Raw genomic sequence first — 15,605 nt, 5'->3', positions numbered from 1 at the left:
AAATATATATTACTTATTTACAGATATCTGTAAGATTTTATATATATTTAAATATTTACAAAAGATATTTACATATATTTAATAAATATAAGCAGTAAGTATATACATATTTCCTCTTAATAAGAGATTTTAGTATTACGATTTTATTCACAAAAAAGATATGTATTTAAATTCGCAACAATTTAACATTTTTACAATTATTGTATTAAAATCTTTTCACATTTTAATAAATTAATAATACAAACAAGCGCGAATCTTTTAGCGATTTTTATTTTACTTCTCCTGAACAAAGATCGGGTAATAATTCTATATTTACATTATAAGAATAACAGCATATTCAAATAAATATGTTCAAAACATGGATTCTGCAGAACGAGAACAATTTGTAGGATTGGAGGAACTACGTGCCAACGTTTTGGAAGGCAGCTTTCTGAGTAGACTCATTACCTCCCTAAAGTCAACACGGTTTCTTGGATTGTATGACCAACAATACATTAGAACATCCTAGAAATTTTCATAATTTTTGTAAATTTTTGTAAATAATGCATAGAATAGTTTATAGAACAAGCAAATCGTATTTTACAGATTGCACAAACATGCAATCTTATTCTAAACATTCATATATACCTTTACATCACGGGAAGCTTGCAAATACGCTAAAGATTGTTTCATTCCTTTCCCGACTTGCCAGATAACAGCTTCAGTAGGTTGGTCTCTGAAGGGCCACTCACCACATAATAATTCATACCAAATAGTCCTAACAAAAATTTTTTTATTTTTTATTGTGATTTATATTTATCATATTTTATAGATAAAATATTTTTCATATATATATGCATCTTAAAGTGTCTTCACTTATTAATTATGAGAAAGAACGCACTCAAATAAATATTTTATTACTTTTATTGTTATGTATAACATATAATGTTTAAATATATTTTATAACTTTCAAGATAAATTTTTACACTTAAATATTGTAAAAATACTAACCCAAATGCATAAATATCAGACGCAATTGCATATGGTAATTTGTCTTGACCTCGATTTAGTGGTTTTAATCGTCGAATAATTTCTGGTGATAAATAACATAACCAACCTGGAGGGATATGCAATGCTTCTCCTTTCCTAAAGATTTATACGAAATGAATTTATATTAGAATATAATTCATTTAGCACGAAAATAAATTAATTACAAATATAAATATTATTCCGTAAGAAATAAATTTACCTATTTCCATGGCACAATTTAGTAATATTAAACAGACCAAAATCAGATATTGTAATGTTATCATTTTCTACAAATACGTTCTTGCTCCTAAGATCCTTGTGTAATATGTTTCGAGAATGGAGATATTTCATACCCTAAAATAAAAATGTTACAAGAATACAGTATGTAATTAAATTATTTAAATATTTTAAACTTTGTAATAAAATTCTGAATATCTTAATTAAAATGTACATATTATTTATACTTAATATCATTTTTTAAGTATTAATTTTATCCAATTAATAGTTATATGCATACAATTTGACTTAAAGAATGACTTGAAAAATATTTACGTAATACACACAAATCATATTTACCTTACAAATCTGTAGAGCCAGATGATTAAGTTTAGACAAACTAAATCTATCTTTTCGTAAATGAAGACAACAATATAGTGATATGCCTCTAGACAAACTAGTCACTAAAGCTAATTTAGGAGGCGTTGTACAAACACCCAAAAATAAAATTAGATTGTCATGTCGAGTGTTTCGAAATGTGGCTACCTATAATAATGGAAAATATAAGATATTTGTTATTATAATATATTATTATATATTTATAATCATAAAATTTCTCTTATAATTAACAATTTAAATTTTTATATAATGGGCATATTGTCTTACATCTAGTCTAAATGTTTCTAATGTCTTCTCATCTTCTGAATAATAATTCATATTTAAAACTTTAATTGCAACATCTCCATGCCAATAACCTCTGTATACTGAAGCAAATCTTCCTTTTCCAATTATAGCTCTAATGATTAATTCGTGGTTTAAAATGTCCCATTCTTGCATCAATATCTATGACAATAAAATATTATATAATATAAAAATGTTTAATTACATCAAAATGTGAAAGGTAATACATACGCTATTCTGTCGAGGCCAACATATATCCGCAACTATTTCGCTTTCAGAACTTAGAGATTCCTGAGACTCAATTCTCTTTGGCACCTCTAATTGTACATTAGTAACATTCAATGAATCTATCAAAACACTTTCGTTTTCTATTTCTTCTTCCTGTTTATCATCCAAATCACTTTTTCTTCTCCTTTCATTCGAAATCGCTGATTCAGATCTGTATCTTTTGTCAAGCAATTCAGATAAAGTATCCTTTTTAATCAGTACATCTAGAAACAAATTAGATATGTCAATATCCTCAGAATAGAATTGTAAATCATAATACAACAAATGCCTTCATTACCTGGAAAATGAAATTGTTTTAGAAACGAGTGTGTACTGTGACTAATACTGGTTGATAGCAATGCTGGACTAGAAGGTGTTGAGCGATTACAACTCAATGAATTCAAACTAGACTCGCCCTAATAAATACAAATAATTATATATAAAATAATATTTTTGCATCATTCTTTATATCAAATTACCAAAAATTCGTTGTACAATATAAAGATGTCATTTACATTTACGTTGTTATAACAATCTACACATTACTTATGTTACATTACTCAAAAAGTTCACTAAAAATAATAAATTCAAATTGTAACATACATGATAAGGTATATTCATAGAAGATTGTGTATATGATCGTCTTCTGTCTCTGCGACTTAAAGAAGGTAAAGAAGGTAATAAATCTATATTATTCGTAGATGTCACATATGATGTACCAGGCCTCTTCAATACTGGGGAAACATTCAATGAATCTAAAATAATTTGTTTTTATGACTTATGGCTTCTGTATACTGAACGCGGTAACGTTTGTCTTGTGACGAAAGTTGGCGTAGCAGCCAATCAAATCAAATTGGATCAAGTTTTCGTAACGTTTTCCGAGCGACAAAGATTTGATTGGCTACCACATCACTTCTTGTCATGGCAAGTGTTGCCACGTCCAATGTGCAAAAATCATTAAATATTGTTAATTTCAAAGAAACTTTAAATAACTTTAAAAGTGTTGTACAGTTGCAATTTTTACGCACTCTCAGATTGTACAGTTCGTTGAAACTCCGCAAAGAGTTGATGTGGTAGACCACAACAAAGAGCTACTTTGGTTGCACAATGTCGATGACACTGATATTTACACTCCTTGCATTTTAAAAAATTCATAAACATCCTTTTCTCACAATAGTTACAATCTGTCATCACATTAAAAGATCTGGTAAAACGATGAGCAATTGCATGACCTATACCGCGAGTCACAGTAGGAGTAGATGGAGATTTTGGCACTTGGAGATTTGGTTCTAAAAAGCAGAACAAAGAAATATTAATTTATTATTTATAAGACAAACTATTAAGAATTTTTCCTTTTTCACGTACCTGATCTCGCATGGCTAGCATCACTTCCTGCTATATTTGCAGTACAGATCGGTGGCGGTGGTAATGATTTAAACGATTTAACAGATGTTTTAACAGGTGATTTAATAGGTGATTTAACAGGCGATTTAACAGGTGATTCAACAGGTGATTTAACAGGTGATTTAATAGGCAATTCAATAGGTGATTCAATAGGCGATTTGATAGGTGATTTGATAGGTGACTTGATAGGTGATTTGATAGGTGATTTGATAGGCGATTTGATAGGTGATTTAATAGGTGATTTAATAGGCGATTTAATAAGCGATTTAATAGGTGATAATAAAGGCGATATAAAAGGTGATTTAATAGGACTGTTACTATTTGACAAAGGACTTTCTTCTTTTACAGAATTTGTTGCACTATAATCTAAACTTTGTTCAGTTGACAGATTTTTTCTTATAGGAGAATCACTTTTTTTCTCTGTTGAAAAGTCATTTCTAAAACTAAAAATACACAATGTTAATATATTTTAAACATATTTTATTAAAATAAAGTTTATAAAATTGTCGCAAAATCATAATAACTAAACACAAAATTAAAATAACAATAATGAAAATGCATTACACAATAAACTATTCCAAGTAGTATTACCTGAATATTGTATCATCATTATCAAATTGTATTCTATCAGGACGACTTATCAATTGTGATTCATGAGATTTTGACTTAACTAACGGAAGCACTTCAGATAGTGATGTGCTATTTTGTATAATCAAATGTTTTTTACATGGAGGAGGAGTTAATGAAGATTTAATTTCTATAGATTTAACTTCCGTAGATTTAGGTTCTATAATCGAGAGAAATTTATATGTTTGTAGATAAGTTATAAATTGTAAGTAAACTAGTTATTAGTATTCTAATATTAGATAATAATAGATAAAACATACTATATCAAATATATATCTTCAGTAGAATTTTATCACAAAAAGTAATTCACACAATCTTTGAAACATAACAAAACACAAGAGAGAAAAGCAGTTTTTCTTTGTACTTACCACATTCCCGCTTTGATAATAAAGGACTATAAGGAGGATCATCTAATATCACTTCAAATTCATTGAAAGATGCAGAAGCATCTAGTGATAATTCATCATTATTGTTATTATGATATGGAATGCTATTCTCTGTTGGACTGGAACATTCTTCAGTAGGAGATAGATCTGACTTAGAATTAAGTTCCTTGCGCAAATGATAACTGTCCCAAGAATCCCAATATAAATCCACATCATTATTTTCGATACCTCCATTTATCAGAATATCTAACAAAAACAATAGTAAAATGTGTATATGTGTATTGCGTTTTATGGTATTTATTTATACAAATAAAAAATAAGTATCTTTTCTACAATATTGAATTTTATTTACCTGTGTATCGCCATAAATTATCTAATGCTTTACAAAGCCTACGACATTCTTCCTTGTAGTATGTATCATGTTCATCTAACATGCTGTTTAATTCATCTTCAGTCTTATCTTTCAGGTCCTCAAGAGTATTAACTTGGGAACAAATCAACTAAAATATAGCAGATTAAAGACAAATAAATTAAGAGAGAGACTTAATGTTATTTAAATTTATTTTAAATTATAATAAAAACATATGTAATTTGTAAGACAAATCAAATCTGCTTATATCCATGCATATTGTTATTACCTCAATTGAGTCCTGGGTGAGCCCAACTATCCGCAACCATAGTCGTAACGATGGACATTTTATCATGTCTGGTGGTAATGGGTTGGCCAATTTAGATTTTGCCGCAAGTTGTTTGGAATATAATTTTATTAATTTCCCCTATAAAAATATTGTCAAATATGTATATAAAGTTATATAGTTTTATATAGATAATTTAAGATTAAATTTTTCAATATAGATTTTATTCTGTATCATACAGGTATTCTATAATACAGAATCTACATTATACAGAATAATTACACTTATTATTATTATCATTACTCAATTTCTACAAAGCTAAACAAATTATACTATGTATATGTGATAATTTTTAATGTTTGTTTTTCCATAATTGTACGTATAATTATATATATTTATTTAAAATAAGAAACAATGCTCTCAAACATAATGCATGTGCTGAAAGTTACTTCTATCCAATAATGCAACAACTTCTAGGACTACACAAGTTTCTACTACTTCTACTACTAAAACATCTTTAATCATGATCCTAAATATTACTTATTAGTTTTTAAATAATCTATCAAGATCTCAATAAAATAACATTACAAATTTCTCAATCACAGATGAGAAATAATGTATTTATTCAAAATAAGTGTACAATGTTCAAATATAATCGCATATTTTATTCTGGGAATAAAAATTGCATATATCAAATGTCATATCATAATTTTCCTATATAAATACCATAAATTTTTTTTATCATAAGAATATCTCGAGTGATTTTGGAGTTACAATTAATAATATCGTATTCCCAAAAATTGCAAATAAGTTCTGAGCAATATTATTTATGCCTTTCAATAAAGTGACATCACAAATTTTTCGTTCACAGATTGAAAATGGCAAGAAGACAATCTCAAGAATAATGTAAACAAATGTGAACAGCTGATACCACCCTATCACAGGACACAGTAGAAGCGAGATTTCTCGACGTTCCCGCCAACGTGACAGGAATTCAGAAGTTCTCGAGACTTCAAACGATACCGTGACAGTTGCTCCACTTGTTGACGCTCAACAAGAAGGAGGCACCGGACTCGCGATGATTAGAACGTCAGGACAGACAGATTCTTGGTTTCTAACTCTCATATACGAGATACAACCGGTATCTTGGAGAGATTCTCTCACCTCCAGCCTCCTTATCTCCTGCTGAGTAACCTCCGCGCTAACGGAGCACTGCGTCCGCAAATCGTCGAGCTGATCGGCGGTGAAGTTGATCATGGTCTGCGCGACGTCCATAGTACGTCGTACTTTCTCCACATCTCCATAGGCTGCCATTCCTCGCGCGACGGCCGACCCAACACGCGGAATTCTCATCGGTACGGAATCTCACTTCACGAGCATAACGCCGATCACGTTTGATAGCCCCGTCCGGGCGTTTATCGTTACCGCTCCACTGTGTAATCAAACCACTTATCAACATTGGCAACCATCTTGGCCGCCTGTCGATGACGTCAATCGGTGCCGCCGGCCTGTCCAGAAGCTCGACCGATCAACAAGCTCATTTCACGTAACACGGGTGTTCACAAAGCTAGCTCTTTCTAATTCACGTTGGCCTAGTTCACAAACGGGCCTTTCTTCTCCTTTTTTCTCCGCGTCTCTCTGCTTCCTAGGCGGACAAAAATATTCTTGAATTGTGCGTGTACAAATGTAAGATTGTGAATAATTATTAAGTAAGAGAAGATTAAAAATAAAAAATATCATTTAATTAAAAATAGGAGTATATATTGCCAGCAATGATTGATCTCATATCACTAATTTTGTATTATTTCGCGTATGCAATTTCGAGTTCTCCAAAGACAAAGAATTTTTAAAAGTTTTAAAAAGTTTAAAAGTTTAAAATTTAATATAAACACATTGGCCCGTATTCAGAACGCGCTAACAAAAATGTTAGCGCGTTGTTATATAATATATAATCCAATAGAAAAATCTGTTTTTTATAATACAGATTCTTCTATTGGATAACAACGCTCTAACATTTTTGTTAGCGCATTCTGAATACGGACTACTATCTATTTAAACACTTTTCCAGTTTAATCCTAAAATTTTCTTATTGCACTTTATAACAATTAAGTTTATTATATGCTATAAGCGTATTATAGTTACATAAAGGTAACTTTTTAAATTCATCGATTAATCAATCAACATAATTGGTTGATATTTAAGTTTTCGTACACATTTTTCAAAAGTTAACACAATAAAACTCCACGAATAATTCCATTAAAATTTAAATTGGTTGCTACCATAGACGTAATAGATATTTAGATTGCACTACATTCCGAACCTGTGCTACACTTCACTTGACTCCGCTTCGGAAAAGAAAAGAAATTTCGAGATATAAAAATCGAAAAAAACAGATGTGCAATAAGTTAAATCTATAGTTAAAATAAGAAAAAATATATTTGTCTCACTTTAACTTGTTGCACCAGCGCAGCTAAAAAGAACAGGCCAATACGTGCGCGTCTATTAATCGCAGCCATTTCTCGGTTCCGACATGGCCGTTCCTGTCATTTTAAATTTGAGTTAAACTGTATCGCACGGCCGCCGCGTCGGTGGAAGCCCGTGCGAGTTTAACATAATCTCTTTCAATGGAATATGTCAACGCACATCACCATGACCGGGAACCACGTGAACCCCATCGTACGCCGCGGCAGAATGGTGCTGTCCGATCTGGATCAGATCAAGAAAAACGAACGTGATCGTCGGCGAAGGTTACGTTTGGAGCAGGTACGTGGAAGAGTTTCAACTCTGCTCGGAGCTTAAAAGAGCGAGAGATGTTAAGTCCTCCGATCTCTTTCAGTTGAATGTAACTCCAGTTATATTCCGAAACAAACCGATTTTCCATGTTGTATCTGATTATATCGTGCGCATTTTGACAATGTAAACACAGGCCTGTTCGTTGTCGCTGCGCCATTCTGCACCGAAATGTTCCGTCTCGCTTTCGCCAAACTTCAAATGTATATATCTGTTTCACTTTAATCGCAACAGGTGTACTCTGGTTCAGCTACAAAGAGCAGATTTCATTTAAATTATAAAGTGACATGTTGCGTTACAGGTTCGGCAGCAGTCGAAGGAGATATCAAATCGACTTTTAGAGCGCGCCAAGAAGATAGCGAGGGAGGAACTCAGCAAGTTGGAGAAAGATGGGAAGTCAGAACTCAGGCAGATGCACAATCGAAAGATCATGGACATACAGCGAAAGTATCAGGAGGATTTGGAGGACATCGGCCAAGCTCACGCCTCTGCAGCTCTGCAACCAGATACAGATGCAATAATAGAGGAAGAGGCGAAGAAGAATAGAATTGTAGCCTTGAAGAGAGGGAAGGATGCAGCGGAGCGCATGAGGGAGACAAAACAAACAGACGATGCCGAAGCGGCTTACCAAGAAAGACTACGTAGGGTACGAGAGGCAGAGAATGTAAGGGCCACAATGATAGCCAGACTTCTAAAGCAATCATCTGAGGAGAACGACGGAATAGAGGGAAATCCTACCCAATCTGCAAATAGAGAGTCTGCTACATACGACGAAGCGCCAACTCCAAAAAGAAAAGACAAAAAAGCCCTTCCAAAAAAATCGCCCATAAGGACGAGAAAGTCTAATCTACAAAAAGCATTATCACCAAAACCAGGGCCTTCAGGATTACAACAACAGAAATCCGCTGTACAATCTCAACCTGAGTTATCCTCGAAGAAGCAAGCGGACAAATTTATATCCGATCGTATCGAGCGTGTTGAAGAAGCAAGTGACGATCAGGTACCGCGGAGGACAGTGCCGACCATGAGCATTATACCGACTAAGCAACCTAACAAAACGACAGCAAAATACAATTCAGAAGATTACATGCAAAACACGTCAGAGAACACGACGAGTAGCGACGTTAATAGCAGTTCCAGTTCGAGCAGCGACGATTCGTCGTATTTTTCTGATGCCGTGGAACAAATTACAAGTTATAGCAAGATCCCGAGACCACCGCCAGTTTTAACAGAGAATAAAGTACGATCACAATATGACCACAATATACGTCAGAGGTACGTCTGAGCTAAGGGGTATTGTATAAAAAAATTAACTAAAAATTTATATTAATATTATATTAAGGTAAATCAAAAGTTAATTTTGAAAAGCATTATTTATATTAAAATGTAATTCTTTCAATTGAAGTAATATAAATTACCAAATAAATTTAATATTTTATTTGTAAATTAAGTTTATATAAAATAAAAAATATTGTTATTTATGTGGAAATATATTTTTTCTTTAAATTTTTTTCCTTTGTATAAATTTTGCATAAATTTTTAATTTAGGATAAAAATTAATTATAGCTACTGACTTGAAGTTATTCTATTTTATTAGGCCTTCTGCTATGGTCGAAAGAGTTGACATCATAAACGAGCCGAGCGCAATGGAAGTGGCGCATGCGATGAGAAACGCAGAGAATGCAGATACACACATATCAAAAAATCATAAATTAAGTGCGGCTCAATGTCAACGCGGCAAAGATGCGATTTTGCGAGAGAGAGTACGGAGGGATTATCAGGCGCTCCTGCAAAATCTGGAGCATCTCGCGCAGGAAGAGCGCAAGCTGAAAGCTAGTCAAATTCAATCCGTGAAGGAAGACCCGTACACGCTACTGCATCAGAGAAACAAGTACCATAAGGAACATCAAAGGAGATTGAACCGCGCAACAAAAAATGTTCTTTGTACGGATAGTGCACCGACTCGATGCTCTCATCTTGTGGAAAGAGTCATCACTTTACCGACACAGAAGAAAGAAAGCGACGTACCTCATTCCACATGGCAAAATCCCTATCTCGTCGAAGAGCAGGCGGATGTTTGTTACACACCACTAGATAAAGATAGCGAAATGCTATCGCGCGAGGAACAAATATTGGATATGCTGAAGAAAGTTGAGCGACAAAAGAGACTGCTGTTACAAGAATTTGGCGCCAGTTTACCGGATAATATATTTAATGTCAGTATGAGATCGGTCTGCGAGGGTAGAACGCCGAGGACGAAAGCGACAGAGAAAGTCTATACCACTAAACCCTTGTCGCCTGAAATTAAAGTTATAAATATGTCTAATAGCGACGAGTGCATCAGCAAAAGTTGTAAAGCGAAAAATTCCGATAAATTACCTACGAAAAAAATCGAGATCGCTGTTCAGACAGCACCAGAAAAGATTAGGAGTTCAGCGGAGAATAAAGGCATACAAGTAAAATTACCTCAAGAGAGGGACGTGCATCCAGCACATCCCAGCAAGGAAGCAGCCACGCGAGTACCTCATCCGATTGAACCGATAGTTACTATTATTACACCGGAAGCAGATAAAAGCAGCATTAGTAACAATAGAAATAATAGAAATAATAGTAACAATGATAACAGTGGCAACAATGCTAGCAGTGATAGCAATGGCAATAGTAGCAATGTTAGCAATGATAGCAATGCAAGCAATGGCAACGGTAGCAATGTTAGCAATGATAGCAATGCGAGCAATGGCAACAATGGCAGCAATGGCAGCAACAATTCATCATGCTCAGAAATTAGTGGCATGATCATCGAAGTTGGCAAGAAAGAGGTGATTGTAACACCTAAAAAAAGAAAGAGCAGCGTAAGAGCGTCTAAACGACCATCACCTCGAATTTATCAAAAGATCCGCTCAACGCCCGTCAGTTCTAAAGGGACGTCACCCATGAAGAAATGCTCGAAGACTCAGCCAGGCATTCGTCAAACTCCCCAGAAGAAGAGGAGATGTCTGGACACACCGGATACAGCCACTAGAAGAGTTAATATACACATAAGTAGATCTGATCAAGTCGGCGACGAGACAGATCCGTCGCAAGAAACGAGAGTGTCGATAGATGCCAGCGCGGAAAGCTCGCAGACACTTTCAGGCGTGAACGGCGATTATGCTATATTGGGTACACCATATTGGATACGGACCCGAACGAAAAAGTGGATTCGAGTAAGGGACACCTCGGACACGTCGACATCGTATGCAAGTCCACCGCCGATAAGACCTAGATCAGCGCTTGATGCTCTGGCTAACGTTACGCCAATCTTAGAACTGTTAGATTCTCCAGCGCCCGAGGAATTAAGAAGACAACAACGGGACGTCAGTCCTGTTTCCACGCCGGAAACTCCTTCACCGCGTACGATGATGATGCCGTCGAACATTCCACATCGTGATAGGGTTAGCAGGATGCTTAGATTTAACATGAATGATTCTCAGACTAATGACAGCGTTGTGATATCGACGCAAGATCAATCCACCTTGACAGAACCATCGGACGTTTGTCAGAGATCTGAAACATCAAGACTTATATCCGCTACTTCACAGCAGCCGGAATCTAAACTCTGTATATGTAAAAATCCCGAATGTAAATTGTTACATATGAAGCTTGACGATATTCAAGATTATGCTTTGAAAAATTGTCCTGAAATATTGAAAAAATATGAAGAACTGCAAAATTTGTGTTCAGAGAGAATAGCGTCTTTAACTGATCTCATCGAAAAAGTACGAAATGAGCAAAAAGGTAAGCATAATTAATTATTTAAAATGTACAATTTGATTTTTTAAACATAAAGATAAGGATTAAAGCGCTTATTCGGTCGGCAGTGGATCTTGACGCTGAATAATTTTATTGTAAATTTTAATTTTCCTAGCTCGTATAAACTTTTTGTTAGTCTTGAAACACAATTATTAAACACTAAATACTAATGCTAAGAAGCATCTATAAGATCCTCATCCTTTTTCTCCGAAAAAAAACTAAATAATTTATTGTGAAAAATAATACCTCGACCAGGATTGAATTTTTTCCATAATAGGAAATATTTTTGTGCTGTTGCAATTCCAATTAATTCTGTATAATTTACTGTTAATATAAAATAATATATTGAATTATAATTACAACAGATTGATAGTAGAACATTGCTTTTGTACAGAATTAAAAATAGTATTACAGATATGGATTTTTCGCTAATCAGTCCAAACGATGAAACTAGCTTAATGCAATTACCTACACTAAAATCAACACGTAATGATACGGAGGCAATATGTAGGTTGATTGACAGTATAGAAACGATTCATATTTGTTACAGATATGGATTTTTCGCTAATCAGTCCAAATGATGAAACTAGCTTAATGCAATTACCTACACCAAAACGAACAGGTAATGATACGGAAGCAATACGTAGGTTGATCGATAGTATAGAAACGATTCATGCCCAACTTGCAAGAACTCTCCTTGAATCACAAAGAATTATGCAGGGAAGCGAAACGGTTTCAAAGGATGAGACCTCGTGTGATGCAGAAATCCAGGCGATCACATCTACTCCCAGAAGTAAATTAGTAGATACTGTTAAGGCACAAAAATCCAAAGTAGTAGAAGGCAAAGCTAAGCCAAAGATTATAAGTAATGAAAAAGTTAATATACAGCTTAATCGATTTAAAATGCAGCAAAAACCTCAAGCGACGACCTCGACAACGAAAACAACAGAGCGTAATTCTTGGCCACCGTGTACACTTCCTCTTTACGAAGAAGAGATAATAGAGAAATTGTCGAAAGAAATTTTAGAACAAAGTAAAAATTTGGACAAAGCAAGCATCGCCTTGGCAGCTTTGAAAGAAAATGATGAAACTCAACATAAAATGTCATCTTTTAAGAATCTTAATATGAAACAAAGTGCCTTATTAGAACAAGAAAAAGACAATAATGTTGCAAGGAAACTTATTTCTACTGCAGAGGTAAGTGGCATGTTTTTATTTGTATACAGGGTGAGTTTTAATGACTGTCCCAACTTTTTACCATGAGAGATGGAATTACCGACTGCAATTTTAGTACACACATGTATGACATATGCATGTGCAAATGCCATACATGTGTGTACTAAGATTGCATTCGGTAATTCCATCTTTCATGATAAAAAGTTGGGACAGTCATTAAAACTCACCCTGTATATAGGTTTAAAAATTATAGTATTTTATATGACATGTTGAAAACATGCTTAATACTATTTATGTCAAAATTTCTATGTATAAATTACTTTATATAGAATTTATATTTTTAGACAATGAAAGAAAACAGTTTTATTCCTATATTAACTGACATTCCAAAAATATTGCGCAATCATGGAATTGTATCATCAATGAACAGACCAAAACCTCCCGTTACACTATTAAATGGACTCTACAGGTAACATTAATCTAACAGTAAATTTCTGTTTATGAATGCAAATGTTTTAATTATAACTTTCTTTAAAACTTTTCACATTTCGCAAACTATTCTGACAATTCTGTTTTAATTTAAACAGGCCGGAATTAGAATCATCGGGACATGAATTATCAACAATAGTGGAATTTGATACAACAGATACAGCTAATAAAACTAGCAAAAGCCCAGTAAAATCTAAACCATCTGTTCATGTGGCTCCTTTACCTGTTCAACAGAATCAACATTTTTCAAAAATATCAGCAGATTCGTCATCTGGTATGAAACATTCTATTGAAAAATTACCTTTTGTACAGAAATCGCAAGAAACGACTGCGATTTGTAATTCTCCTGAAAAGTTAAAAAGTGTGACTGATTGTATTACGGAAACAAAAATTGAGGCTGAGCAGGAGGATATATTCGAAAAAAGTAACAAACAGTTACAATGTAACACAACAACTGACGAACCTGTTTCTCAAGTGAAAGATAAGCTTGGTTCTTCCATCAGTACCGATCTTAATAATCCACATAAGGAAAGTAAACATAAAACGACGTCTACTAGTGTGTACAGTTTTTCTGGATTATCTGGTATTTCCGAAATGACGAGTTCCCCATCATCAAACATGTTAAAGCACAATTCATCTCCAGAAGAAATGGAAACAGCTTTAAAAAAATTAGGATTAGGCTGGGCAGTTACGACATTAAAGAAAACTCGAGAAGCGAGTGCTCTTAGTTCCTCTTCAAATTCGGATGTTACGCCAATAAATACAGCTAGAAAAATGATTTCTCCTACTAAGAAACATCATGATTCGAACGGCTTTCCGGATATCAGTGACGTATCATCTATATCGATCAAAGAAGCTAGTAAAAGCACTGAGCAAGCTGTACTTTTGAAAGGGAGGACTTCTACACCTAAATTCCAAAATTCGAATTCCAACAGCGAAAGATCCAGTACTACAAATACATCTGAGAGCGTTCAAGATCCAAGCGATAGTTTAACTGTACCTAATGTGTCGCTTACAAAATCTGATAATAAACAATTACAAAGTCCCTGACAGAAAGTGTCTTATATGTTGATTGTTTACTTATTTAGAGATATATATATTATTTGACTTTTTATGGAGATTGTAAAGGCATAATTGTAAAATATGATATTCTCAATATGTGGGACCATTTTTTAACGTGACGTATAAATAATATATCTTAAACAATACATAATTGTCATAATAAATAGTGCGTTCATGCCTATTGTGAATAACTCAAGATAAAAGTCATGCATTATTTTTAAATATTACAATTCTATAAGATACTAAACAGACATTCATTATCTGGTGTTGCACTAACTATAATAAGATAAAATATTACAGCGAATGTACAATTTTTTAATATCTGATAATTGCTTTACAGAAAGTTTTTATACGCGTAAACTTTTTGTTATTTTATATTTTATTCGAGAAATAATTGCACTTATAGATATGAAATAATTTTTGATTTTATGTTATAATTATAAAAGGACGAAATAATCGAAACGATTGAATATTGTAAATTATGACTACTATCGCAAATTATGACCGATGATGTTCAGATTGAGATATGTTCTAATAATTTCAAACATTGGATTACATACAATGAAATATCAAGTTGTAAAGAGTATATGAAATTAAAAGACTGACAGCGTAACGATTTTTAAGACATGTATACTTTGTAAAATAGAGAAATTATAAGATAATGTTTAAGAGACAAGATATATTTGAATTGAGTATGAAAAGATAAGAAAAAAACATTTACATTTAGTAATTTATATATACATATACACATACATATTTATAATTTATATTTATAATTTATAATTATAATTTTTATATTTCTGTGACAAAAAAATATATTTAGTAGTATTATAGATTTATCCTGTATATTATATTTAGTAATATATTACGTATACATTGCTAAGTATAACATAGGATGAATTATAATCGAATCTAATAATTTTCAAAAACATAAAGAGAGATATAAATTAATTTTCCTTTTAGGGTCGGTTGTTCCAACTTCTTAGTAAACTATCGGATAAATATATGTTTGTCTTTATTTATTTAAAAAAAGAAATGAAGATAGACACATGCTTACCTGGTAGATAAGTTT

The 15,605-nt window shown here is 33.1% G+C and overlaps 2 protein-coding genes across 2 annotated transcripts; one reads left to right on the top strand and one right to left on the bottom strand.

Annotated features, from left to right (window-relative positions):
- Positions 1-24: 24 nt before the first annotated feature.
- LOC105837109 (kinase suppressor of Ras 2) lies at positions 25-6,715 on the bottom strand. Its single transcript, XM_012681605.3, has 16 exons — positions 6,389-6,715; positions 5,228-5,365; positions 4,942-5,089; positions 4,572-4,835; positions 4,168-4,363; positions 3,538-4,019; positions 3,201-3,461; positions 2,776-2,927; positions 2,471-2,588; positions 2,137-2,396; positions 1,891-2,067; positions 1,585-1,770; positions 1,229-1,362; positions 991-1,125; positions 628-757; positions 25-504 (listed from the first exon to the last, which is right to left on the bottom strand). The coding sequence occupies exons 1-16, from the start codon at positions 6,575-6,577 to the stop codon at positions 352-354; spliced, it is 3,123 nt and encodes a 1,040-aa protein (XP_012537059.1). The 5' UTR covers positions 6,578-6,715; the 3' UTR covers positions 25-351.
- A 234-nt stretch (positions 6,716-6,949) lies between these two features.
- Positions 6,950-15,234, top strand: LOC105837111. Its single transcript, XM_012681606.3, has 6 exons — positions 6,950-7,987; positions 8,316-9,289; positions 9,612-11,791; positions 12,357-13,003; positions 13,327-13,451; positions 13,570-15,234. The coding sequence occupies exons 1-6, from the start codon at positions 7,856-7,858 to the stop codon at positions 14,519-14,521; spliced, it is 5,010 nt and encodes a 1,669-aa protein (XP_012537060.1). The 5' UTR covers positions 6,950-7,855; the 3' UTR covers positions 14,522-15,234.
- The last annotated feature ends 371 nt before the right edge of the window (positions 15,235-15,605 follow it).

This window comes from Monomorium pharaonis, chromosome 2 (assembly GCF_013373865.1).
Source record: "Monomorium pharaonis isolate MP-MQ-018 chromosome 2, ASM1337386v2, whole genome shotgun sequence".
NCBI lineage: Eukaryota > Metazoa > Arthropoda > Insecta > Hymenoptera > Formicidae > Monomorium > Monomorium pharaonis.
The sequence above is the reverse complement of the archived record's forward strand: the minus strand, read 5'-3'. Positions and strand labels throughout refer to the sequence as shown.